At 56.3% G+C, this 24,311-nt stretch overlaps 1 protein-coding gene across 1 annotated transcript in view; it reads left to right on the top strand.

Annotated features, from left to right (window-relative positions):
- The window catches only part of MROH1 (maestro heat like repeat family member 1), a gene marked incomplete in the record, with an annotated part of 97,157 nt that overhangs the window by 60,996 nt on the left and 11,850 nt on the right, over positions 1-24,311 (top strand). The window contains 7 exon segments of the mRNA XM_034763781.1: positions 384-536; positions 3,358-3,512; positions 4,431-4,596; positions 5,685-5,881; positions 16,828-16,965; positions 18,300-18,414; positions 21,773-21,919. Of these exon segments, the coding sequence (XP_034619672.1) occupies positions 384-536; positions 3,358-3,512; positions 4,431-4,596; positions 5,685-5,881; positions 16,828-16,965; positions 18,300-18,414; positions 21,773-21,919 (1,071 nt within the window).

Raw genomic sequence — 24,311 nt, 5'->3', positions numbered from 1 at the left:
TGAGCCTGTTGTCTCAGCCGGACAGCCATAATCAATGGCACGCCCTGGTGTTCCTGTGGGGTCTCTTTCCTCTGTCAGTAGGGAACCAGGGCTGCTGTCTTTCAGCTGAGGAGGTATCAAACCAGGGTCTTGAGCCTTTTTATGGCGTGTGAGCGACTGTATTCTGGCCAAATTCCAACTCCTTACGTTCTGCCTCCTTGTACAGTCGCCAGGCGTACGGTTCTGTCTGCCAGCTGTGAGTTGTGCAGCACTGCTGAGAGTGTTGCTGGGTCTCGCCCCAGATGTAGCTGCATTTCAGTGACTTTTGTTTAAGTGCATTGGGGTAAAGGTGTAGAATCCCCAGCATGTTAAATCTAACCTCTTCCTCCCTTCTCCTTTGCTAGGTGATTGGGAAGCGCCTCCCACCGGACCAGCTGATGAGCCTTCTGCTCATGATGTTTGAAGGGCTGGCGGATCCCGATCAGAACTGCTCTCGAGCTGCGGCTGTCATGATCAACGCCATCCTGAAGGAGCGTGGAGGGGTGTTACTGGAAAAGGTAAAGCCCTAGGGTCTCTCCCAGCCTGTGCTTTGGACTCCAGGGCGAAAGGACCCTTCTCGAGGGATTCTGCTGCGCTGTGCTCTCCCCTGCTGCTGGATCTGAGCAGGGCATTGGTCTCCCCCCCCCCCCCCAGTTTGAGCAGCCCCCTCTGGGGAAGGGCTTGGTGTCTGGGTGCTACTGCCGGACGAAGGGTGCAGTCAGGTTCTGGAATATGCTTGGCAGGGCAGGAACTCGGCATGTTCATGCAGCGGGTATTGGGACAATGGGGCACCCGGTCAGGGGCAGGTTCTGAGCTCCTGGGTGACGCGCCATGGTCCTGCCCTGAAGGCTGTAAATACGGTGGCAGCAGGACAAGGCCGCAAAGAACTCGAGGCAGAGGAACGTCTGTGCCTCAGCCCCACCTGTGCTGCTCTTCAGTCACAGGGCGTCGCTTCGCGTCCTAGTCTCCCTCCCCCACCCACCCCTTCGGCTGGCCTCAGGCTGATGCTCCCCAGCCTTCTGGCCGAGCGACGCTGGAGCGGGAGCTGCAGGCCTGGAACTGGAGTCACCTGCTGGTGGGTGTAGGGAAGCTGCCACCTGCCAGGTCTGCTCCATGGGTTTATTGGCCATTCTGGCCTCCAGTGCTTTACCAGGGCTGGGGCTCCCTGTGAGATCCTTGGGCGCCTTCCTGGGCAGGAGGGCTGGAAGCTCACGGGCGTGAGAGATTCTGGACGTGAAGCTTTTTTTTCATCTGATTCTTCTACCTTTTGTGTCAAGCCTTTTTTCCCCCCTTGGAAAAAGCAGTTCTCCCTCTCCACTTCTTGGGCTTTCCTCTGCCTCTAGAGCGGCTGCAAAAGTCCTGTTCTCTACCTGTTAGCCTCTATCCTGCTTGGGGCTGCTCCAGTTTGTGTGGTTCACCTCTTGGTCAGATCTGTCCAGCCCGACTTCTGAAATCCAAACTGGTGCTAAGCCTGTGAGTCCAGGGCCAAAACCGGAGCACAGCTGGGAACAGAGTGCTCTGCACTTCCTGTCTGGAGTGTGTTGTCTGGCCCGCTCTGTGCATGACCATCCTGTTTGACTGCGCTGTGCGGTTCGCTCCTGCCATTCGGTCTGCAGGCGCCTTTCCAGGAGCTTGGCGTTTGACTGGGTCGATGGGGTTAGCGTACGTCACTGGCAGGCTGTTGGTGAGCACTGGGCTCTACGCAGTGGGCCGAGCTTTCATCCTGTCCCTCTGGGAGCTGCTCAAGGCCTGGGGGTGCTTGGGATGCCTGGGAAATCATGTTCCTGGGCTTCAGATGCAGCCCCCTCATCCTTCTGGCCAGAGAATTGCTGCTGGACGCGGCGAAGTAAACCAGGGCTGGGGGGGCTCGTGCAGACAGGACTGCTGGCTTACATTGGTCTCTACTGCCTCTCCCCCTTCCTCAGGACCCCAGAAGGTGAAGGGTCCTGCCCCAGATCACTGCCGGCCCCCAGCGTGGCAGGATGTGAGATGTACCATTGGCGGGAGGGATAGCTCAGTGGTTTGAGCATTGGCCTGCTAAACCCAGGGTTGTGAGTTCAATCCTTGAGGGGGCTACTTTGGGATCTGGGGCAAAATCAGTACTTGGTCTTGCTAGTGAAGGCAGGGGGCTGGACTTGATGACCTTTCAAGGTCCCTTCCAGTTCTAGGAGATGGGATATCTCCATTATTACCGTGCTAGCTGGCTAAGCTACAGCCTCCATTGCTGGCAGCCTGCCTGGAGGGCAGGGACTGCCCTGCTGGGCCCTTGCCCTGGGTCTGAGCAGCGAACCAGGCAGTGTGCTGGGAACCCGTCCCAGCTCCTCTCTGCTCGTCTGTCCTGAACCCTAGAATATCAGGGCTGGAAGGGACCTCAGGAGGTATCTAGTCCAACCCCCTGCTCAAAGCAGGACCAACCCCAACTAAATCATCCCAGCCAGGGCTTTGTCAAGCCGGGCCTTGGAGGTTTTTAAGGATGGAGATTCCACCACCTCCCTAGGGAACCCATTCCAGTGCTTCACCACCCTCCTAGGGAAAAAGTTTTTCCTAATATCCAATCTAAACCCCCTCACTGCAACTTGAGACCATTGCTCCTTGTTCTGTCATCTGGTACCACTGAGAACAGTCTAGATCCATCCTCTTTGGAACCCCCTTCAGGTAGTTGAAAGCAGCTATCAAATCCCCCCTCATTCTTCTCTTCTGCAGACTAAACACCCCAGTTCCCTCAGCCTCACCTCATAAATCACATGCTCCTGGCCCCTAATCATTTTTGTTGCCCTCCGCTTGACTCTTTCCAATTTTTCCACATCCTTCTTGTAGGGTGGGGCCCAAAACTGGACACAGTACTCCAGATGAGGCCTCACCAGTGTCGAATAAAGGGGAACGATCACCTCCTTCAATCTGCTGGCAATGCCCCTACTTATACAGCCCCAAATGCCGTTGACCTTCTTGGCAACAAGGGCATACTGGCCCCATGGACTTGTGCTCGTCCAGCTTTTCTAAATAATCCTGAACCACTTCTTTCTCCACAGAGCGCTGGTCACCTCCTCCCCATGCTGTGCTGCCCAGTCCAGCAGTCTGGGAGCTGACATTGTTTGTGAAGACAGAGGCAAAAAAAGCATTGAGTACATTAGCTTTTTCCACATCCTCTGTCGCTAGGTTGCCTCCCGCATTCAGTAAGGGGCCCACACTTTCCTTGACTTTCTTCTTGTTGCTAACATACCTGAAGAAACCCTTCTTGTTACTCTTACCATCTCTTGCTAGCTGCAACTCCAAGTGTGATTTCACTCCTGCCTGCCTGAGCAATATTTTTATCCTCCTCTTCTGCCTCTCGTCCTCCAGGTGCCCGTGATCATGGCTCTGATTCACAGCAAGCTGCAGGAGGTGGATGAGGAGCACTTAAGGAAGGCCGCTCAGCAGACGGTTTACATCCTGGCCTCCCAGCACAGGACGGCGGTGGTGTCCAGCCTGCTGGGCAGCTCCCTGCCCTTTGACAGGTACCCGGCTCGCGCCGTTGCAGTGCTCTCCCTCTCGGAGGAGGTGGGCTTCGGAGCAGCTCTCACTTAAGCTGCAGCTAATCTCCTGGCTCTTGCCCCTGGTAATCGGACCCTGCTGGAATGGCCTTCCTGGGCTCGGGGATCAGCACGTCCCCTTGTCGGGGAGTTGCCTTTAGAAAGGGCCTGGAATTGCTTTAGCGCCACGGCCTGCATTAGCGAGCCTGTTCTGGTATAGGCCTCCAGCCCTGGCCCTGGGGTTTCCCTCGCACCTCGATTGTCCCCCTGCCCCTCCCTGGACGTGGCTCCCGTTGGGACCCTGCTGGGGCCGGGGTGCTAGAGCCATAGGGATTCCGGTGATGGGGAAAGCAATGGCCCCGCCAGCTGAACGTGGCCTGAGGAAGGGGGAAAACCCCGTAATGCACCTTGCCAACCTTAGGGTGCCATGCAGAGGGAGCGTTTCATCCCAACTGCAGCCGGGGGCCACCAGCCTTTCCCTTTGGAGGGGCTGTGCAGTGGGAGCCACTGGGCTGCCCAGAGACTTCCCCTGAGGTCGATCCTGGACATCCCTCCTTTCTTCTCTTGTGGCTCTGTCCTACCCCCGTTGTCGCACGGAGCAATTCCCTCCCTCCATGGAGATCTTCACAGGCTCCTCTCTGCCCAGCTCTGCTAGGGGACTCCTCCGGCGGGATCTGGATGTCCCAGCGAGGCTGTGAGCCTGGCTATGGAGCCAGGCAGAAAGCCCCCAGGTCGCAGTTAGCGCCTTAGCTCTATTTCTGCACTGCAGGCCAGGAGAGGAGACCCACGTCTGGCATCGGGCCGGGCACTCGCAGGCTTGCTGCTGCTCAGAGCTAGGAGCCCGTAGCAAACTAACAGGGCAGCTCGTGTGCAAAAATAACCCTCCTGTTTGTGCAAACCTAGTCACACCTGTGCCATGTGGAAGGCGCTGGCCACGGAGCCAACCCTCACGTCTCAGATCTTGGAGCTGCTCCTGGACAAGGTGAATCGGGATGTGCCGTACAAAGAGAACAAATCCTTCCTGTTGGGGAGCACCTCTGAGCGCATTGCCACTCCCCTCCCTCTTGCTGTAAGTATCCTGCCGCTTCCCTCACCTTGCCACCCCCCCCCTCCCGGCCCAAAGGGGCCGTGCTTTCCTCTAGCCGGGCTCCTAGCCCCCAGGGAAAACGGCATTCCAGACATCCTCCTCCTCCGCCCTCCCTCCCCCCCACCCCCCCGGCCTCCTTTGTTCATTTCCTCGGCTCAGGTGTTTGGGCCAGGCCTGGATTCTGGAAATAACGCATCACTGTGTAATGCCTATTAGAGCTAATCCACGGGCTCATAAAAAAGCTNGGGGCCGTGCTTTCCTCTAGCCGGGCTCCTAGCCCCAAGGAAAAACGGCATTCCGACCTCCCCCCCCCCCGCCCCCCCCCCCCCCCCACCCCCCCGGCCTCCTTTGTTCATTTCCTCGGCTCAGGTGTTTGGGCCAGGCCTGGATTCTGGAAATAACGCATCACTGTGTAATGCCTATTAGAGCTAATCCACGGGCTCATAAAAAAGCTCTCAGGTGTTCATCCTCTAGGGAGACCACTTCGCGTTTTATCCGTCAAAAACCTAATCCCGGCTTGGCAGCTTTCGAAGGAGTAAAGCAGCTGTGAAAATCTCCTCCTCCTCCTCTGAACCAAGTGCAGATGGTACAGAATCCGTCATGCTGAAAGCAAACACTCCTTCCCTCCCTCTTCTACAGCCCTGTGTGTTCTGGGCCGTGTAACTGCAGCTCTTTAAATCAGCCGGAGCAGGGCTATGCAAGCCGTGTGCGCGACGTGCACGCGCTCTTCCTGCCTGAAAACTCCAGCTAGGAGATCTCTCCTCGCCAGGTGCCGATCTCAGACCCTGTTTCCCGATTTAGAAACATGCAAGTTTCAAATCAAACGGTTTTGTTCGAATAGTGGCTTTTCTGCTTTGTTGCCAACTCTGGCTACGGCAAAGCCAGGCCTGGGCCGCTGAACAATGGGCTGGTTGCTGGGGTCTTGTTAGTCTGTGAATTGGAGGAGGGGATTTGTAGCGCTCCTTGCCTTAGTCGCTAACCTACCGAGTATTGTTAACAGGTCTTAGTGGGGAGTAGACGATTTCTCGCTTCCGCCCCAGCCCTTCCTAATCCTCTTTCTCTCTTCTCAGGCCACATGTGCTCTGCATGAGATCATGTCTGCTCCGGAGTCTGGGGCAGCGGTGCTGGGGCTCTACCCGCACTTGTTTGTGGCTCTCCTGTTGCGAGTCAGCTGCACTGTGGGTGTCCAGCTACCAAAGAACCTGCAGTCCAAGGAGAGGAAGAGCGCCAGCCGGAGCCAAGGGCCCAGAAACCTGGACCCCTGCAGGTAAAGAGCAGAGGGGGACTCGGTGACGGGCTTCGGCAGCTGTTTTACCTGCCATGTGGAACTGATTGTTGTTCACAAACATCACACGTGCTGCCTGTGTGTAATGGGATGGCTGGCAAATCACACGCAGCCCGGAGCTGATTCAGGATGAAGGCCTGAGTCCCAGGCTGTGCATAGAGCTCACGTTTCCACAGAACTGGATAAATCTCCAGCCACGTTTGTGTTTGTGAAGTTGTTCCCCACCCGCTGAGGTAGCCGTGCTCTGTACTGCTGCTGCTTCCAGGGCATGGCCTCCCCTGACCTAGCCCTGCAGCTCTTCCCCATGTCCTCCGTGCAGCCACCCCCTCTGCCGAACTGCCCGTGCACACACGCTCCTCTTAGAAAGGGGCACTGGGGAGTAACTGGGGTACAAACTGCTCCGTCTCCTTCATACCCAACCGATGGCACGTTGTGATCACTGGAACGGGGAGTCGCAGTCCCCATTTCCCCTCAGGGTGTGCTGCGAACGTGCTGCTGCAGAGGGCAGTGCAGTCCCCCAGCGAGACTGGCTGCCAGCCTGCAGAGAGGGGGTCAGGCTGGGAAAGTGACCAAGTCACTTGACTAACACTGTGGCAGAGCTCTGGCCTGTCTCTTCTAGGTACCGTCCATCGCCTCCAGCACCCAGACGCTGGTCCGGGGCACTCTGTGACAGTGCTGGCAGACAGTGCTCCTGACTCTGGCCTTAGCCTGCCGATGACCATCCCTTCCTGTGTTACCGGGTAACGCCTGCTTTGGGCAGTCATCGTGCATGGACGATATTCCAAGCTGTGTCTTCAGCCTTTCTAGTCTCCTCAAGTCACCAGGCCAACGGGCTCTGGCAGCCCCTCAGGCCAACGGGAAAGATGGCCTTGAGGGAGGACACTGACCTGGCTTCTTGCGCTGCTCTCCTCACTGCTCTCTCATTCCCCACTCGTTCAGTGGGGCCAGGGGTGTGGGTGGGTGGGTGACTTGGGTATGACTGGTGAGTGCCACGGAAAGCTATAAAGCTGCTTGTCCCTGAAGTGAGGTAGTGGCTGTCTCTCCGCTGTGGCATGTTCCTGCCTGACGAGTATTGCATTGTAATGGCTGTCTTGCAAACTCACGTTTCTAGGCCCAGTTTCCAAAACCTTGGTTGGTCATTGGGTGACCTACCACCCTGTCAGCAGTCCGAGTGCCTCTTCCGGCGACAGCAGCAATGGTCAGGTACACACAAGCGTTGCCTCTCGTCTTACTGGGCATCCCCTAAAGCGTTTTCTTCCCTTGCCCTCAACCACATGATCCACTTACTCTTAAAACAACTTCTCTCTCGCCAAGATTTCTATCCAGCGGTAATACTTGGATCCCTGCATAATCTGTAACTCCACAGTTCCAAATGGAAAGGGCTTAGTTGTATTTGCAGAATAAGTTAGACGTTCGCTGCACAGAATAGGCTTCCTGCAGGTAACCCAGCCCCAGGCTGTAGGTTCGGATGGAGAACACACTTGTGTGCTGCTCTGGACAAAAGTCTTTGGAGCCATTAGAGGTACCGGCCTTCAAGCAGCTAACAGCTTGTGCATGCACAGGTCTGGTGTGCACACCCTTCGCCCATGGACCGGGCAGCTGGAGACTGAATCTTTCTTTGGGCTTATGTTGCTCATGGGTGGGAAAATTATACCACCGTTGCAAACAGAGACTTCTTTAAGGCGCTTTATCCCTCACCACTTAGTAAAGGGCGGGGATCACTAGTGCAGTTTGTGGGTGACTCTACCTTCTCCTCACACCACCGGCTCCGGGTGCTTTGACAGCAGGCGTTTCAAGATCTTCATCCACACTCTCCATCTGCCCCAGAGGTGAGACTGGCCTGTCCAGACCTGTTCTCACTAGTAGCATTAAGCCACGTCTTCAGGCAGTCTCGTGTCTAAACGAGTGGTGAGAGGATGTTGAGTTGCTCCTGCTTGGGATATCTGTGTACTCCAACCTTGGTTCTTGGTCATCCCGTGTACATTTACAGGAGCGTTCCTGTGTGACTGAGCGTCAGGCCCTTCATACTCCAGTTCATCTGGATCCCTCCGTTCAGTCTGGTCACGGTTTGTGGCCCCTCTGAGTGAGTTAATTGTATGGCTAGTTCCCTTCAAGCTTGACTGATTCCTCCACCACCAGAGCTCCCCAGTTCTCGCTTGGGTTCCACACCTTTGTCTCTGCTTCCATGTTGCACAGTGACACTTGGTTTCATTGTCCGTAAAGCCCAAAGGGGGCTATGGCTTTGACTAGCTACCAGCAATGCTGTAGTTATAATATTGGAGATGCTGCCCTTGTGGCCACTGATGGGTAGGTGGCTTGCAAGTGTCTTCTGTTTGCAGTGTTTGTAAATGAAATATTCTGGCAGTTTGGGAACCTGGGGAAAGCCTAATGCATTCGTGTTCCTCAGGGCTCATCCGCACACGGCAGCTATTTTGGAATAAGGCAGGACATGAATTTAAAGCGAATTGCTATTCCAGCAATTGCACGTGTGGACAAGCCCTTAATTTGGATTTCAGTGGACAGCGTTCCTCCTCTAACATGGGCAGTCCTGAGTTCTTTGTCAAACGTCTCGGTCAATAACCAATGTAGATCCAACGCATCGATTCCTCCTCCAGGGCAGTCGAGTGCTTGACGGCTGGGAGCGAACACGTCCAAAGGGGGGCATCCTCTGGTAGGGTGATCCGTCAGGCCACAGCCAGTCCGGCTGCAGTGTGAGGTGGTTCTTGCTGACTGGCAAGCCGGTTTCTGGGAGTTCAGGGCACATGACACTACGGCTGCTCCTGAGCGTATCAAACTTGAGCCATTTTGTGGACTGATCGTGTTGCCTGGAAAATGCCGCATGGTTTGGGTCCTCCGTGCTCTGGCACCAATACAGACTGCCAATCCCGGCCTGGGCACTCTTCCTCATCCACCAGCTTCCTGCATGGCTTGTGACTGCCAGCAGGAAGCCCAGCATGCCCTGGGGGCTAGTCCGTTCCCCCAGAACTGGACCGTGGGCAGTGGGATGTGGTGGCTGAGCACAGCGGTGCTGGCCACAGTCAAACCTGCAGTGGCCTCAAACTCCCGTAGTAGGTTCCTGCTGGTATCACTGCTGCCATGCTGTGTCTGAGCGTGCGTGTGAGAGGACAGCCCAGCCCTGCGCCCTGCCGCCTGTGATCCTGGGGCGGCTGCATGCGGCTCTGCAAACTGAGGGATGGTGTAACTACGCCCGGCACCACGTGCCTCACTGCAAAGCCTCGTCCGTCCTGGCGTTCCCGTTGGCTACTGGCCAGCTCCAGTCAGGAAGTGCTGCTGGCTTGTGTCTAGGGTTCGAGGGACAAAGCCATCTTTCTGATCTCACCTCTGCGGGGTCACAGTCAGCACGAAGGGCCGGCCGTGTTCAAAAGGAGTTCAGGTAACTTCGGATTCTGCCCCTGCTCCCAAATCCCTGCTCCGGGTCTGGGCTCTTAAACCTCCCTTCCCCATTGAGAGCTTTCCTCTCCCTTGTTGCTGTGTGAAAGACCTGCACGAGCACAACATGCTTGCAAACCCCCCTCCCCTGAGCAGGGGGAGTTCTGTAAACTCTCCTCTTCGGCACTGGGAGCCGATGCGACTGGCGGGTCCCCAGGCAGACACTGGGCAATGCCCACGTTAGAGGGCACTGAGCCAGGGGTGCTGTGCCCAGCGCCCCCTCACCTACTGGCGTGAAGGAAACACAACTCCAGCTCTTTGTATCTGAAGCAGCGCTCCTTTCATTGCATGGGGAAAGGCAATAAGCAGTTCTCTATTGGTACCAATAGATGGCGCTGGTTTGACTAGCATGCTGGAGGCTGCAGGTTTAGGTCTCTGCCAGCGTTTCTTGGGTGAATTCCAGTCTCCCTGCCCAGCTCTCAGCCCTCCCGCTAGTCAGCCGTGCCCACAAACCTGTCTGAATTCAGTCTCTTCAAACAACCTTGAGGCTTTGTCTGATGCACCCAGTGGCAGCAAAGCAATGCAACGTCCTGCTGCTGCACCCTGACCGCTCACTGCTGTGGGGCACCCACCTTCCAAAACCGCCTGGGGAACACGCCAGCGAACCAGGCTGTAAACGTGCCCCTTCTTCCCAAATTCCACACCTCCGCTTTAACCGGGGTTGCCTTGACTCCAGGATCTGTTGCAGTCCCTGGAGGTGGTCACAGGCCCAGGACGGCTACAGCAAAACCTGCAAAAAAAAGTCTGACTGGGAAAAACCCTCCTTTGCATCGACGCTATGTGCCTGTGGGGCACACGCTGCACTTCCTGCCCCACTTCCATCAGTCAAGGGGAAGCCTGAGTCCCCTTGGCCGGGGGTGGGCGTGGGTTGCAGACTTTACCGTGGCTCTGTGGCCTGTTACTCAGGGAAATCAGACTTGCATGGGGGAGGCTGCATGGACCCCGAACTGGGACTTGTAGCCCCTTTAGGTGCTTCAAGCTCCATTCATCAGTTTGTGCTGAGATGGTTGCAAGGAAAAGCTGGGCTCCGTCTGCGGGGGGAGGGGGGCCAGAGGCTGAGTTAGTGGCTGCCTATGACAGACTTTAAAGTGACGCAAACTGGATCTGACAAAGCCTGATAGGCCCTGTGTTCAGCTTGGAAAGCTGCCACTAATTCCTCTGGTAGCTTTTCCAGCCCCCAGTTGTAATGAATGGAAACAGGTTGTTACTCTGGCTAGCAGAGCTGCTCTCTGATTAGTATTTTATTTAGACCACATGTTCAAACAAAATTCAAAAAAAAAAATCTGCTCATTGGCTCAAGCTAAAGTTGAGCTTGCTCCACACGGCTGCTGTTTCCCCCTCCTGGCTGCATCCTCCACTCTCCAGCCCAGCTCGGGGAGGGGTCTGCTCGCGGGAGCCTCGACAGCCACCCTATTCGTGAACCCTGACAGAGATTCTCACCAGGCCATAAGTCACTTGCACTCTTTGTGGCTTTGGCCGTGTGCACCCAGAACTGTCTGTTCTCTCAACTGGCTCTTCCTCCTCCTTAATGACTTCTGGAAAAGATGCACAGTGAGATCTCCGCCAGACCCCAGACCACCAGAACATGAGGAACACTTAAAGGAACTTGGAGCAATTGGTTGCCTCCCAGGGAGGGAGATGCAGGAGCCAGAAACTACAGATCTTCCTCCAAAAAACTGAGTCTGAGCAGTTGGGCAAGAATCCAAATCCAGCGGGACTGCTGCTGTCCTGTCTGGGAGTGCCACTGGCCACAGATTGGATCAAGCGTTAAAATGCTTCCTCCCAAGCGCCTCCTTTTAGCAGTACAGGCACTGGCCCCTCTGATCTCTTGTCAGGCAGAGCAAAGGCCAGACCGCTCCAGGATTGCTCTTGGAGATTGTGGCAGGTTGCAAGAAGACTCAGTTCTATTGAGTGGGAACTGATTGATTGATCTTCCCTGCAACATGCTGGCTGCAAAAGGGATCGGGAGTCCCTGAAGTATCCTAGGACTCTTCAGAGCTGGAGGTGGAAGTTGGGTCACTATTGCATTACAGCTCCCAGAGGTGGGGCACTCTCTGGTTCAGGTAGCTTAGGAGTGGACTGTGAGGCACACATAGCTTCCCTTGGGGGGGCGATTCCAGGGTCTAACAGAACTTACGAGCGCTGCTCCACTCTGTTAGCAAACGTTCCCCATGTGCGCCTAGCAGAAGGGCGTGGGGCAGAGTGGGGACTGCAGGCGAACGGCGGGATTGGAAATGATTCCGATACAGGATTAATTAGGTCAATAGCAGGCATGTGATGAAAGCTCCCTGAAGACTGTCTTGAGTGCTTCCTTTCTGCTCAAGCGAAAAGGTGGCTTGATCCGGCGGTTTGGCTACCAACCGAAAAACGCGACCTAGGCAAGGCCAAGTGCTCTCCTGTCTCTCCGGTCCCCGCTGAACTCTGCAGGCGTTGCTCCAGAGCAACAGCGTGGCTGCGGGGCGGGAAGCTCTGTGAAGTCTCGGTGGATCAAATGGCTACGTTTGGGGGGTGGGGGAAGGTCTCTTACCAACCACATCCAGACTTGCCTGGCCCATTGATGATGACCGCACAACCTCCCAGTCCCTGGGCTTGGGTTCTGCTCTTACTGCATTGGGGGCAAACAGGTGAACTTTGGCTCTACGTCTGAAGTCGTTGCTGATTGATGTGGGGGAAATCGCTTTTGTCCCAGGTACAGGAAAAAATGCAGAGATGTGAAATTCCAGGCTGCTCCCAGGAGCTGGTTGCAATATCCATAATTTCCTGTACACGTTTTGAATTCCAAGTCTTGCTGATATTTCAGTGCCAAAGAGCTGGTCAAGGTGAATACGATAGCTTGGCAGGAAAAGGCCCTGGAAGAGATGGGAAGGCAGGAAGTGGCTATAGGACACGGTGGAAAAAGCAAACCTAGTGAATGATTGACTTTAACCAGCTGCCTTTTGAAGCTATTGCTGTGTCTCACTTCGTGTCTTGCTTCAGTTTAACCATCCCTGTTACAAGGCTAGGGGGATTCTTGAGCTGAGACCCTTCTGTGCACACTTACCTGCCATCTGCTTTCTGTAGGGCCAGCGAGCACCTTAATAGCAAAGGCTTGTCCGTGTGGGCTGGGGCTGCATTCTTAACTGTTCATCCGAGGGGTCGTGCCCCTGTGGCTTATGGCCTGGTCAGTCTACAGCTACAGAACAGGGTCTCCTTCGCCTAGTTCATTGGGCAGGTCCTTGCCTGGGCTCCACCATGGAACCCATTCACTTGAGTAGCCACTGTCGGGGACTGAGTTATTTGGAGACTGATGCAGAAAAACACTAAATTAAATGTACCAGGATCTCTCATGATCAGCATTCTGATCAGGGTATGGCTGTTAGGTATAATATATGGAGATATACCTATCTCCTAGAACTGGAAGAGACCTTGAAAGGTCATATGAGTCCAGCCCCCTGCCTTCACTAGCAGGACCAATTTTTTGCCCCAGATCCCTAAATGGCCCCTTCAAGGATTGAACTCTCAACCCTGGGTTTAGCAGGCCAATGCTCAAACCTCTGAGCTATCCCTCCCCCCCACGAGTCTGGCCACAGTGCAGCTGCTTGGCTTCCCAGCTAGTCACCTGGAACCACAGCCCTCCCCATACCTCTTGTGATGCAGCCAGGAACGCTTACTGGCCCTCCAGGGTTATGCTACGGTGTGGCCAGCTCTACAGCTGAAGGTCCCCCATCCAGGAAGAGTGCCGTTCCTAGACACTCCTGTCTGACCAGCCGTCTGTCGTGTCCCCCCCTCCCTCCCCCCCCCGGGCACCATGAGGAGCAAAAACCCTCTCCCAGTTCAGGCAGTGCCTCTGAGGCACTGGTCAAATCTCACCAGTCCCAAAGTCAGACTTGCCAGCTGTCACAGGCTTCCTCCCTGTGCGGCCTTTGACAACCAAAAACTGAGTGGGGAAAGCAGCTCCCTTGTTAACTGGATACACAGCCCCGCTGGGCTGGGCTGGCAGCTTACGGAGAAGTGGATCTACACTCCTTCCTAGCGTGGAATGGGAAACGCTTTGTGTTTCTAAACCGAGATCCGCGCAGTCCCTAACATGCAGCATTCCGTCTGTGTGCAAACTAGCCTGTGTAACCCGCTGCTGGAACCCTTGTCTGGAATGGCCAGAAAGCTGGGCGTGGCTTTGGGTGGTGGGACAGCACCTTCCGTTACTAGGCTGGCTAGCCTCTTGCTTGTTTGTTTGTTTTTTTTTTTTGTGCTAATTTCCTTGTGCCCCAAGAAAATCACTACTTTAAAAAACCCCTCCCCTGGGTTCTCCTGGGCCCAGGGTGCTGCTTATACTGAATGCAACTGGAAAAGTTCAGAGGCTTCTGTAGCTCCGAGTTCCTGCTCAGAGAAAGGTTCCCGGTCCCCCGACAGCGGGGTGGAGAGAGAGGTGCTCTTGGTACTCTAGCCGTTTGCAGGATGCGCAGACATTGACCCTTCCAAAGGCAATTCAGCATTTGGCATATGACTGGTGTAGCTAAGACGGGATACTGCAGACCAACTCTGAAGAACACTGCCGTGAAACACTTGGGATTCAGGACTGAGTGGAATATACAGAACATGTAAATATGGTGACTTTGTTCAAACCACCTGAGGTGCCTTCTTTTCTCCTTATTCAACCCCTCAGAGCTGGGTGACTGGATAAATTGCCCCAGTCAAAGGGCTTTGCCATCCAAGCTGTGGGTAGCTGGTGAATGATCTGCCTGAGATGCTGAACTGGAAGAGCTGTTCTGTGTATGTGAAGCTGGTATCCCAAGTAACCTAGGATGCTACATCACCTGCTCTCGCATTCTTCCATTTTCAGCCGTCGTGAAAGAGACGACATGGGAATTACTTGCATATATTGTAACGTGCATTTTCTGAAACCAATTTTCTGGAGGCTTCGGCTGCAAGGAGCTGAAGCTGGTGATGGATCTGAGCAGTGTCTGTCTCTGGATGCAGTCATGTAGTACAGCGACTAAGACGGGAGCAGCTTGGGTCACCCTAGAATTCAAGGGGTCTCATGTCCCGAGCTTGGTGCGATCATTCGCTGCTGGAAGCGTGGTGGTGGTGGTGGTGTCCTGTGCAGTGCTGTTGTCTGAAGTTAGTGGTGGTCTCCTGCCCAGCACCTGCGCATGCCAAACAAAGGGTCCCTTCACCCTACCTAGAGACGAATGCCTGATAGATCCATGACCCCAAATACAGGAGATGGATTTAGAGTGAGTTTAAGGTCAGAAGGGACCATTAGATCATTGTCTGAGCTCAGGCTACCATCCAGCCACAGAAATCATTGCGGCCCCAGGAGATTGGACTGTTCCGGGCTCCAGGTGGAGAATGAGGCCCTGGGGTGCCCCGGTGCTCAAGGCTCCTGCAGTGGTAGGGAAATGATTAAATGAGCCTCTCCTAGGAGACTCTCCCCATTGAAAGATGCTAAAAAATTAGAGAGGGTTCAGAGAAGCCCTGTCTTGGTGCTGGAGCTCCATCCATGCACGCTGCCCAAGAGAAGGGTCAGGGTGGACTTGATCATTGTGGAAGTACCGACCTGAGGAACAACTATTGACAATGGGCTCTTCGATCTAGCAGAGAGGTCGGGCAGGATCGAATGGCTGGAAGCCGAAGCTAGACCAGTTCGGACTGGGAATGAGGGTAATGAGTCCAATGGTTAATCTAACATGGGGTGAGGTGGATTCACCGTCACTGACCATTTGTGAATCCAGGCTGGCTGTTTCTCTGAAAGCTGCTGTAGGAATGATTTGGGGGTGTCTCTGGCCCATGCTAGACAGGAGGTCAGACTGGATGCTCATAGTGGTCCCCTTGGTTTTGGAGTCTGTGAATGAATGAGGTTATTGCTGACAGTTGTAAGGCTCTAAAGAGCATTTTACCCCCAGAATTCAGTCCCTAAAGTTGATGCAAACTAGTTCTGTAGGAAAAACCTTCGTGATGGAAAAAGTAGAGAACAGCAGCGTGTGATGGGCCGGATTAGACATGGAGTCCAAAATGGAGCCAGGATTGCCAAACGAGGTAGGCTTGTGCCAGTAGCCAGTTAAAACATGCTGTTTGGGGAATTCCGGCCTATGGCAGATGTCCGGGACTGGTTTGGTTCTTGTTCCTAGCTGCTCCGGTCTGTACAGACTACTTGGAACCCGCTGCGGCTCATCCATGCCTCCCTGTGTTTGGGGAGGACATGGCTAGTCCATCAGGGCTCCTGCAAGAAGTGGGAAGGTGCCGGCAACAAGCAGCACGGTCTGTCGTGCACCTGTGGAGCAGAAACCCTCTCGGGGTGGGGAGGGGCATCTCCGCGAGGAGCAGCTGCATCCATTGTTTAGCTAGTCTCCTTCATGCTTCCTTACTCCCCCTTCCTGGGAGCCCGTGCGGCAGCTGCCCCAGGTGGGGGATCAAGCGTTTGCCCATAAAAGGGGATGTCTCAAAGTGGCTAACCCAGCAGCTGCCATTGGTTTAGTGCATTCTGCGTGCAGAGGTTTTTCCCTTTATCTAGCTTGTTGTTAACGCGCCCTCTGTGCGTCCCCTCCAGGAGGGAGTGGGAGAGCTAGATAAAAGGACACAAATAAATACAAGGCAAAACTGCTGAAGAAATATTTCTTTCTTTAGCAGTCATGTGTATCCATTTAATTTCCATGTGTACAATGGTTCATTCTATATTTTCCATCATTAGTCTGGATTCTGGACAACGCTGGAGAAAAGATTATATACTGTCACTAAGGAGAGCCAGGATCTTTTGGGGGTTTTTTGCGGTTACACAACTTTTGCTGCAGAACATGGCGAGTGCATTTACAACAGCAGAAGGAACTTTCCTTGCTCAGGAATTCTGCGCACACGCAGTATTTCTGCACCTAGAAAGGGCTGCATCCAGTCCCTCCAAAACTGTGGAACCTCCTTCACCACAGCTTCGTCGTAGGGCTACTGGCAAAGTTAATAGCATGAGCACAATGGTCTTGGGTTAAAAGTCCCTGACTCTGAGCTGTTCTTTCTAAGGGATTTTGTTTTCTTTACCTGTGTGGTAAACACATTCCTCTTTCTTGTATGGAAGCCTAAGATTTAGCCATTACTAATATTTGTTTTGTTCTGACAGGATAACGTATGTTTCCCATATGTTGCTCTCTGCTTGCAGCAAAATAATCCCTACCAATAAAATACTAATGCGAAAAAACCCAACCCCCTTCTTATAGTAGCTCTGGACTTCTTCACTTTTCAGTCTGTTGTCTTGGATCACTTCAATGGCAAATGTCCTGGTGGAAATGGAAGTAGCCGTGAGTTATGGGTTTGTCTCACTCCAGCTAAAGCCCCCTCATAACTCATTCAGTCCTCAGGTACCCTCGCGCCGCTGAGTAACCCCATGCGCCACTGTGCAAGATGCGGTCCTGCACGGCGGGGTGCAATGGCCAGCGCTCCCCCCCAGCAGCTGCTCCTGTTCGCTGCAATACAAACAAGTCGCATGCAGAATCTGTCTCTCTCTGTCCGTCCAGCTGTGCGGTGGAAGCCCTGAGCGCCATGCTGACCCAAGGGGGCAGTGACGAGGTGGTGAAGTCCGTGGGCAGTGCGGGAGGCTGGGAGCTGATGAAAAGCCCTGAGAGGCACCACGATGGCATTGCGTTGCTTGCAAGGTAAGAGGAGTTCTTCAGGCAGGCTGGGATCAGCAGCAGAGTGCACGGGCTGCGTGGGATCTGCTGGAGCAGGGCAGCCCCCGGGAAACGGGGAGCTAAGCAGGACCAAGGGGGGGCTGGGAAGGGTGCCGTGGCACCGCACATCTCCGTGCTTTGGGACCCACGTTAGTCCTTTAGATCTGGAGCGAAATCCTCCCCCCGGCCCGCATGGGGCCATGCGCGAGGAGTGGCTGACTGGGGTGGACAGGTCTCGGCCCTGCATGGTGACGTATCGAAAGCTGACCTGAAAGATCGGAGCCTTTTCCATTAGTGCACTGGGCAGCATTAGCAGCCCGACCACGTATTTCTGTACCCCTTCCAGTGTCCAGCCGCGGGCGAATGGCCAGGCTGGGGCAGGCGTGGGCGGCCCGTGTGGCGCTCCGGGCACAGGAGCGATGCCTACTTCAGCGTGGGCTGTGCCAAGCCCCACGGAGCCTGTTGGCTGGATGTGCAGGGGGCGGTTGGGACAAAGGGCGACTGCAGCCGCCGAGCTCCAATGGGGGGCAATGGTGGGACAGTGCATCAGGGCCAGGGCTTGGTAGCACTGGGCTCCTGGCTTGTGAAGTGACCTGCAGCTTCCCCGCTCCCAGTGCCAGCTGGCTACCCTTGTGGGCAGCCGGCCCAGAGGAGGGAGGGCGCTGCAGGCTGAGCGCTGGGGTTCACATGGCTAATGGTGGCAGCGCCCAAAGGGGCGAGATGGGGAATGCCAAGATCAAAGCTACTCGTGCCTGGAAGGCAAGGACAGGCCCTTGACCCGAATGCAGTGGAGCAGGGGAGCCGGACTCTCGGCAGCTCGCTTGGTCTGGATTGGAGAGTGGTGGCGGAGGGCAGGGGAGGCGGGTTCAGGGGACCCAGACAAGGGCCAGCACGAGGGATCTCTGCACTGACAGAGGACACGGGTCACAGCTTAGATGTCTCCTGTGCTTTGAATCTGAGGGCTGGGTTAGGAAGAAGCAAGTGGCTCCGGAGGAGGCCAGGAGACCTGTGGCTGTAATCTCCCCATCAGAGCTGCCGTGTCAGGGTTGGGCGCCACTGAAGGTGGGATGTGCCTGAGCTTGGAGGCCTTTCGGCTGGGCCGCTGCCAGGGGTGGCTCCCGTTGCCCAGGCCCGGCTATCGTGGATGCCTGCTTAGACTGACTAGAACCAGCTGTTCCAATGGCTCAGACTGGCTACGGCGCCCTTAACGCTGGCCTGGGGAGAGCTAAGGGGTTACGTCGGCAGTGGAGCCGAGCCTTGTGCTACTGAGTTAGGAAGGCAAATGCCCCCTGCCGTGTAACGGGGTGTGTCTCTTCCAGAGCGATGGCTAAACACGCCGGCCCAAAGCTCCCTTTGATTGCGAAGAATCTCTTCCCGATGCTCAACAGCGTGTATGACAGCCAGAGGATCACCACCACGGCCTTCGTCGCTGAGGTGAGCGGGGCCGGGCCGTCCCCTCGGCTCCTTGGCATTGGCGGGAGGGGTTCTCAGCAGGCTGGCGCAGCGGAGCAGTCCCCTTCAGCTCCCCTGCCCCTCTGGGAACGGCGTAGACGTGCTCGTGGGAGTCCCGCTCTTACCACGTCGGGGCCACGCGCCAGCAAGCCCCAACCTTCCCCTTCCTTACATACCGCCGTGAAGAATGAGGTGAGTCAGGCCCGTTCCTGCTGCGAGGCCAGCAGACTGTAGTGCAAACGCTGGGCTGCTGCCCTGGTCTCTGCTCCCCAGAGCAGCGCTGCCTGCCGACAGCACAGCTGGAACCCTGCTCCTAAACCACCTTTGAAATGCTCGGCGGCTGGAGCAGCCTGGGCTTAGGGCCCTGTTTTTATTTTCGGCTTGGCGGGGGGGGCTGCAGGCCCTGCTCTTGGCTGCTGGCCCACAATCTGCTTCAGCTTTCGAGTGCGGTTGGCTCTCGGGCCTTGCAGGGTTTAAAATAGCAGTTTTGCCTCACCCTGGAGCTTGCGGGGAAGGAAGCCGCCGCCTGCGTCTCTCCCCCTCGGAAAGCTGATGAGGTGAGAGCTGCCGTCCTTCCCTTGCCAGGGGCCGAGATGACCAAGCGGCAATGGAGAGGCGTGTCGGCTGGCCTCCAAGCAGCTGGGGCATGGTGCGGAGCCGGGCGTGGTAGAGCTGCCTGGGCATCTGCCGCTGGCTCTCTCCCTTCCCTGCCCCTCTTGAAGTGCGAAGGCCGGCTGGTGTCCCCCCCGACCCAGCAGTGCTAGGGGAGGGGGTTGTGTAGCACCTCCTCCCCGAGGCCGAAGGGGCAGTGGAACAAGCACCCTGGAAGGGCCAAGGGGCGTGTGGTGGCTCTGGCCTCGCCTCCTCTCAAAGCCGCAAGGTTGGTTTGGGGCAGTCGGTCACAGAAGGACCGGGGGGCTGTGAGCGAGGACCAGTGCTCTGCCTGGATCTACTGAACGCTCCACGGATCCGACCCAGCAAAATGGCTGCTAAAGCCCAAGGGAGCTAGTCCGCCCTCCAAAAGTTCGCTTGCCTGGCCGGTATCCAGCCGGGCGACGAGTGGGGGAGGGGAATCCACCTGGCCACCAACCTGGGGCTGGGTCCCAAAGCTTCAGTGGCTGAATTGCCCCAGCTGGCTTCAGGGAGTGGGGGTAGGTGCTGGAGTCAGTGGCCTGGCTGGCCCAAGCTGCAGCACAAACTAAGGCTTCCCCTGAGCCCCCAGGGCCCCCCAGGCCTGATCGTGGTGCAGGGACCGACGCTTTCCCTGAGGCCTCTGCAAGGCTGGCCGAGAGCAGCCCCTCTCCCTGGGCAGAGTCGTCTGCCATCACTGTGGCTGCGGCTCAAGCCAGGGATGCAGTCAGTGTCCGTCCCCCCCCCCCCCCCCCAAGGCTGCTGCCTGGGGTCTCCTTGGCCAGCCGTTGTGATTGGGTTAGGTCCATAGATCACTATACAACCCCCTGGGGGCTTGGGTTCAAAGGTGTGTGAACGTCTCTGCTCTGCCTCCCTAGTCTGTTACCTGTGTATTGGGCACTGCGGGGATACAGTGCCCAGTTGTGGGGAGGGGTCCGAGAAGAGGCCCCAGACTGAGTAAAGGGTTAGAAAACCTGCCGTACAGTGAGAGACTCCAGGAGCTCGATCTGTTTAGCTGAGCAAGGTGCAGGTTAAGGGGTGACAGGATCACAGTCTGTAAGTACCTAGGTGGGGAACACACTTTTGATAATGGGCTTTTCAATCTAGCCGAGAGGCCTGACACGGTCCGGTGGCTGGAAGTTCAAGCCAGACAAATTCAGATTGGAAACCGGGCCGAGACTCTTAACCACGAGGGCAATTAACCATTGGACCAGTTTCCCCAGGGCGGGGGTGGATTCTCCGTCACCGGCCATTGTCAAGTCCTTGCAAAGCTCGGCTCTAGGAAGGTTTTAGGGCAGTTCTGTGACCTGTTACACAGGAGGCCGGACTGCTGATCCCTTCTGGCCCTGGAATGCGACTCGAACTGTCCCCCGAGTTCCATGTCACAGGGCGGCCGCCACCACTGGCCTGTATCTTCTATGAGCTGATGGGCAGGGTGGCGCTTCCTCTTGGCGCACACTCCCCCAGAGGTCCCCAGGGTCTCTATTGCGGGGTGTCTAGCCGCTCCTTGGAGTGGGTTCCTCTCGTGTGTGCAGCATCGCTCTCAACTGGAGGGTGTGGGCCTGGAGCCCACTAGGAGAACAGCCCTGTGATCTCCATTTCGCTAGGTTTCCTGGGACTTCCCGCTCGCTGACCTCCCCGGCGAGGGGTGCTGTGTGCAGTGCTCTCAGTTCAGCTCCACTCTCCAGCCCCTCTTCTTCAGTGAAGAGCTGGGACAGTAGCTGCTAATACCTGGTTCCAGACATTCATTGGCTTTAAACCAGAAGGGATCCTTGTCCTCTAGCCTGACGCTTTGCACACACACCTGGGCCTTTTGCCCACTATTTCCTGGCTCAAGCCCACAAGAACTTGCTGAGCTAACAGCTTTTTAAAGGCTCCCAATGGCCAAGGAGCCCCCAGATCCTTTGGTAAGTTGTTCAGTGGCTAATTGCCCTCACCTCAACTTGTCCCTTTTCCCGCTCGAATTTGTCTCGCTTTGGTTTCCAGCCCCGGGGACGCATAAGGGAGCAAGAGGCATTTGCAGGCACCCTTGTGCAGGGTCTCATCCCAGGACCCTTCCTTGTCCAGGGAGGAGCTAGGGCTGCCCCGGGGGACGGTGGTACTCCGCCCGTCTAAGGAGCTCAAAGCCCTTCGCTGCCCTCCTGTGGGCGGGTCCGTGTAACCTCTGCCTTCTCTCTGGGGAGAAGTCACTGGCTGCTTTGGGCAGAGGGGCGGGGAGAACCAAGGCCGGGTTGCTGCCTGCTGTGAGTAAAGGTGTGTGTGATACCATGCAGCTCTGCTGGGGAGCCTTTCCTGTCGCCCCTAGGCTAGCTGGCCCCTTGGCCCCCTCATGTGTGGGTGTGCCCCAGATCCGCCAGCCGGCGGCAATAGGGCAGCTCTTCTCCACTGCTCGAGGGCAGCTCTTCTCCACTGGGCTAAGGGGCTATAGCAGGGCTACTGGCCTGGGGCACCCACCTACGCCAGCCAGCCAGGGCAAGGATTAGAGCTCCCTGGAGAGGAGTTCAGCTGTGCAAGGTGGTATGGCTGGGGAGCGTCTCTGGGGTTACTGGTTACAGAGCGAGGCTCTCTGGCCGCTCAGGAGTCCGTTTTACACTGCGTAGGGACAGGAGCGTCTAAGCACTGGACGCGTCCTGCCCCGATGTGGCCTGGCCGGGGAAGATCGCCGTGGAGACTGGCATTGCCTCACACCAAGGCGTTCTGTCCATTCCAGCTTCTGAACAGCAGCGTGGTGAGCGACCTGATCCTGCTGGAGTCCATGATGGATAACATGACGGGCCGACAGAAGGACCCCTGTACGTTGGTGCGCATGCTGGCTCTCCGGGGGCTGGGCAACATCGCCGCTGGGTCACCGGACAAGGTGAGAGCGCCCGGTGCACTGCTGCATCCCCAGTGCAGCTGGGTGCTGACGGGAAAGGAGCCCAGGGCTTTGAGGGACCTGGCCTGCTTGGCTCTCGGCTAGAGCCCAGGGACTTCTGCCTGCTGCCCCGGGCGGTACCTGACCTGTGCTCTGTGCAGGTGTTGGGGGAGGGGCAGGAGTACTGCCAAATCGGGGAAGTCCCCTTGCTCTCCCAAGCTCCACCCATGCATGCAACTAGCAGGGTGCAGCTCTTCGGACAGCACTGCCCCACCCCTCTGGGATGTGTTTGGATCAGCACCGTCGGCTCTGAAGCCGGATTGCTGACACCCTAGGGAGAAGAATGGGGCGGTTAAGACACTCTTCCCCCCCCCCCCCCCCCACTATTGTCTCTGGCTCTTCGCAGAGACTCGGGCAGGCACGGATTGATTTGACTCACATTTTTTGAAAGTTTCTTAACTTAAAACATGAGCCCAGATTCTGGAGCACAGGCTGCAGCCTCCTGGGAAGACCCAAGTTCCCTGGGCTCGGTCAGGTGCTAGCCGAGAGAGGCTGGGCACAGGAAAGGCCAGCACACCCCAGGGAGATGCCCTCAGACTTGGGTCTTGACTGGTTCCTGGTGATTCCTGCGCTAGTCTGTTAGCTAATGGATACCTCCATTGACAGCCGGGGATGCTTATCATGGGAATCTGGACGGCCACACCTTAGCACAGTGTCTGGCCCTCTCGAGGCCTGTGGTTGGACTTGTCCGAGTCGGGGGAGAACAGACCTCTCCTCTGATGCAGCCAGTTGTGCTGTTCCCAGCCACTGCAGCATGGGAGAGCTCAGTTGCTGGGAGAGGGAGGCGTTTCCAGATACACCTGCAGTGGGAAGTGGCTGTTTTAAAACCCCTTTCCTGTCTGAGAGGCCGCCCTGGAATTTGCCTCCCAGCCCATTGTAGGCCGAGGAGCCCAGCTGACTGTCACGTGACCTGAACTGCCTGCACGAACTCTTCGGCTTTCTCTACCTGCTGCCTAATCTTCGGCAGTACAGCAACTTGGCAAGCGCCCGTTCCTATGCTCAGGCCTGTGCCAAACCCCAGGGAGAGGTCATGGACAGGTCGCCCTTCAGACAGACAATAACCTACTGTGACTTGACACTAAAATATAAGTAGCTACTAAAAATACCATTCTGCTGGCGTGGCTGTAGTCAGTCCCTCCTGTAATAGCATCCGGCTCCTCCGCCTTCTCCTGCAGGGAGCAGAGCAAAGTGCTCCCCAGGCGAGCAGGGACTCAATGAACTTCCCCAGCCGGGAGCCTGGCTGCAAGTGTGTGCACCTGCTCGGCGTGCCCCAGAGCGGCGCGCCCACCGTCTGCCCAGCACACGGCTGGGTTGGCACCAGGCCAGGAGCCGGGGGCTGCATTTAATGCCAATAAAATGGAGCACACTGCAGGGACTGTCTCTATAAGGTCGGTGCCCTGTGGAAGCTACAGGTCCCAGCTTGACCCAAGGCATGGCTGACCTGGCTTGCACAGAGGTGGTGAACTAGAAATGAAGGGCCCTGGATCCATTTACAGCTGCCGAGGGGCATCCAGTCCTCCAGGGCGCTTGTGGCCAGATGGCCACAGTGTTCCGAAGGCTTTGCCCCACGCTTGTAATACCACGTCAATGACGCTGCAGGCGTGTAGGTTGCAAAAGTCGAGTGGTCAGGATGGCATCCGCTGCTGCAAATGTAATTCAGCTCCCTTGTGCCTGTGCATTATCCTACAGGCTTTAGTTCTGTCCTCACATAGGATTATTCCACAACCTGCACTGATGGAGTAACTGGTAGCAGTAGTATGCTGTTATCCTCTGTGGATTAGTAACTACAGGGGATGATGTGCTTTGCCAGTGGCTTTCTTAACTATCTGCAGACGGCAGAGAAATGGGGAGACTTCGGGTTCCTGGGTTCAGTCCCAGGCTCTGGAGCGAGCAGTGCTCACGTGTACTCCTGCAGGCTTACCCCGTCCCTCCCCCTTCATCCCTGTGTGTTCAAATCACATTGCTGATCACCAGCAGGGGGCGCTGAGAGCACAAGTCTCCCTGTATCTGGACCCACAGCAGCCCTGGTAGGTGAGAGGCGCAATTCCAAGGGAAGTCCTACAGCTCTGGGCTGGAGCATGCTCAGGGCAAATAGTGTCTTCGGAGAATTTAGCCGCTGAACAGATCTCTACTGAGCATGTGCAAACTGATTTTTTCTTATCCCTGGGCCAAGTTTGGGCAGATTTTCATGGAGCTGGCAAAAGGCACATCCATGATGCCAGGGTGACCCCTGTCAAATTTCACATCCCTGTACCAAAGCATTGGGGGGCAGGGCAGGAAAATTCCCCCCCCCCCCCCCCCCCCCCCCCCCCCCCCCCCCCCCCCCCTTTTTCTA

The sequence above is a fragment of the Trachemys scripta genome, chromosome 2, assembly GCF_013100865.1.
Source record: "Trachemys scripta elegans isolate TJP31775 chromosome 2, CAS_Tse_1.0, whole genome shotgun sequence".
NCBI lineage: Eukaryota > Metazoa > Chordata > Testudines > Emydidae > Trachemys > Trachemys scripta.
Note: the sequence above shows the minus strand (reverse complement) of the source record. Positions and strands in the feature narration are given on the sequence as shown.